At 56.0% G+C, this 3,009-nt stretch overlaps 1 protein-coding gene across 2 annotated transcripts in view; it reads right to left on the reverse strand.

The window, feature by feature from the left end:
- The window catches only part of Efna1 (ephrin A1), a 6,454-nt gene extending 4,069 nt beyond the window's left edge, over positions 1-2,385 (reverse strand). The window contains exon 1 of one of the 2 annotated variants that reach the window (XM_010643887.3): positions 2,254-2,385. In XM_010643887.3, coding sequence (XP_010642189.1) covers positions 2,254-2,345 — 92 coding nt within the window. In that variant the 5' untranslated portion in view covers positions 2,346-2,385. Of the gene's footprint in view, positions 1-2,174; positions 2,227-2,253 lie in introns of those variants that run through there. The other variant, XM_033758286.1, reaches the window with a different exon arrangement.
- Between the last annotated feature and the right edge of the window lie 624 nt (positions 2,386-3,009).

Consider the following 3,009-nt stretch of genomic DNA (forward strand, 5'->3'; position numbering starts at 1 on the left):
GACCCAAACCCCTGCTCCAGTCCCCCCTCCCCGGGGAGAGCCAGGCCCCCCCCCCCACCCCCCGCCCCTCCCCCAGCTCCAGACACCTGGCTCCAGCCTGGAGGGGGGCGGCGTTCTGGGGGGAAAGCTCCCCCCCAGCTGGTCAGCCTCTCTGAATTCCTGCAAGGATGGCAGGGACTCAGCGGAGCCGGGTGCCAATTTGCTTCAAATACAAGCCCTGGGCATGGGTGGTGGGGAGAGGGAAGAGTTAGGCTAGGCGACCTCCGAGATGGACACCCACTGCCCAGTGGGCTGCACCCCGCCAGACCCGGCCTTGCTGCTCCAAGCCAGCCAGGCGAGCCAGGGCCCCTCCCCCACCCCAGGGAAGAGAGGAGCAGAGGGAGGCTTTTAAAATTCCTCTCTGGAGAGATAAACATAGAAGCCATTTCGAAACAGGTATTTCAGCTCTGGGCCTGGCGTCTTTCCCCCATTCCCGTGACGGGCACTGACTCATTTCTCTTCCACCTCTGCTCCCCGCCCCAGCTAGTACTACTGAGAACCTGTGAGAATTTATCTTCTCCAGTGTGGGCAGCCCCAGGACCCCTGGACAGCCGGCTCTGGGCACTGGCCTCCAGGCAAAGGGTGCCGGGAGGCACAAGGCACCTGCCCCTCCAGCACCAAGGGGGCCGAGGCCGAGGTCCCAGTGCCCATGCTGCCCCTGCCCGAGGCCCAGCGATCCGGGTCGATGCCCACTGCCCTGACTCACCCTCGCCAGCCTCAATCCCGCCCAGCTCATTGCCAGCTCATCTCTGCCCCCGAGCCGGGCCTGGTTGCCCAGGGACTCCACTCTACACAGGCTTCTCTTTAGTCCCTGGATGGGTGTGTGTGTGTGTGTGTGTGTGTGTGTGTGTGTCCGTGCACACGTGTGTGACCAGAGGGGCAGGGCAGAGCCGCGCTGGTGGGGCACCCTTCACCCCCTCGGGGGTGCCACCTCCTCCACTTATACCTCCTTTGACTCCTCCTGCTTTCCCTATGGGAAAGGGGGCCGCCTTGGCGTCAGGGAAGGCAGGGAGTGGGGCAAGGAAGAGGTTCCTTCCTGAAAGAGAGGAAACCTGGGAGCTTGGGAACGGAAAAGGCCAGAGTTCCCCCTCCCGAGGCATGGCTTCCTGTCCCCTCCTCCTCCTCCAGCCAACACCTGGCACGGGCATAAACAGGGACTTTGCTCTCTCTTCCACTACTAAGACAGGACTGGGTCAGGAGGCAAAGAGCAGGCAGGCAGCAAGGAGCGCGGGACAGGAGGGCCAGTGGGCAGTCATCTAGCGCCCGTGGCCAGGAGGGCATTACCCTCTGGGGTGGTAGCCTCCTTTTCCCTTCCCCCACAGCAAGCCCCAAACAACGCCTCCCCACCGGGCCAGCCAGAGGGTCAGAGGAAGCACGCGCAATGTTTCTCAAGGGGAGTGGGAGGCGGCCATGCTCAGGCGGGCAGCTGAGTGCAATTTTCCATGACCCCAGCTGCCCAGCCCTCTTGTCTCTGCTCTACCCGAACCCCCTCCAGTTTTCCCCACAAACAGTATTCCTGTAACTTTACAGAACTCAAGGGCAAGAACAAAGGGTCCGACGGGACGAGGTCTTCCTCCAGTACCGTTTGCCTCAGCCCTGAATCTGCCCCAGAGAAATTAACTCCTTCCTGCCCGGAGTCCTGTGTCACCTTCTCACCCCTGCCATTCCTTCCGAAGCTTTGCCCACCTTTCCTTCCCACCATCTCTCCAGCTCTTCAATTCTTCTACCTGAGCCTCACAGCTTGTGCCTCACTGAGGTCACCCCAAAACACCCGATAGGGGCTCTTCCTGGGCATCTAAAATGCAGAGTGAATGCCTGGGGCCCGAAGGTCGGAGCCTCCTGAGGGTCTTAACAGCGTCACACTGGGCACTGCTTGTGTCCAGTACCATCATATCAGGAAGTCAGTCTGAACGGACCCTAGGGGTCCCGGAAGTCTCGAGGCTCCTAGCACAGAAGCCCTGCAGGGCGGGTATCAGGCAGGAGGCTCGGCGTGGGTCCCTCACAGCAGAGTGGCTAGGGTGGCGGAGGGCAGGAACAGCGCCTGTGCAAGCAGACACAGGCAGGTTCCTGCCCTGGGTGGGTGCTGCCAGCCTGGGGAGGAAAGGCACAGAATCCACCCCGTCCGCCCTGGTTACCTTCTTCAGACCCAGGTCTGAGCTGGCAGGGACAGTGCCAGCCGGGCGCCCAGGCTGCAGGGGGAGACTCGGGGCTTACTTGGGATTTGAACTGTTCCAGAAGACGGTGTGGCGGTCGGCAGCGGCCAGGCTGCAGCACAGACCCAAGAGAGGGGCCCAGAGCAACTCCATAGCGCGGGGCGGGGCCGGGCCGGGCCGGGCCGGGCCGAACAGGGACTCAGATGAGGAATATACTTAGCAGATTAATTGATACATAACTCTAAATAATTTGTTTACTATTACAGAAAATAAAATTACTTTACTGGTAAGATTAAGATATGCAAAGATTGTTTAAAAATATATCTTAGAATGGATTTTCATCCTTTTTATTTGAGTCAATTAGAGATTAAGTTTCAAGCTAAGCTTAAACATCTCTGAAGGAGCCACTACCAAGAAAAGAAATGGCAACCTTATTTTTCATATCCTTGTTTTAAAAATTATTTTCATTTGATGCCATCTTATTTATAAATGCTTTAGTTACTAAAAACTGAACCCTTATATTCATAAGCATCAGTAGTTGCCATTAAATTATAAATATTATTGAATCCAGGGTGTCAAATTCACATTTTAAAAAATTATTGTACATCAGGAAGTGTAATCAACTCATATCTCGTGATTGCTCCTTCAGGAGTGATTGTTGCCCTGGGGGTCATATACTAACATGTTGCTGTTAACTTTAAAATGAAAACAAACTTTCCTGAAAGAAAATAAATTTGTTTGATCCGTTTTACACTAATGGCTGGCTTTGTTGCTTGAGTTCCACGGCAGACATTTTCCAAATGCTGAATGAATTCTG

This window comes from Fukomys damarensis, unplaced genomic scaffold (genome assembly GCF_012274545.1).
Source record: "Fukomys damarensis isolate Sample0158 unplaced genomic scaffold, DMR_v1.0_HiC HiC_scaffold_33, whole genome shotgun sequence".
NCBI lineage: Eukaryota > Metazoa > Chordata > Mammalia > Rodentia > Bathyergidae > Fukomys > Fukomys damarensis.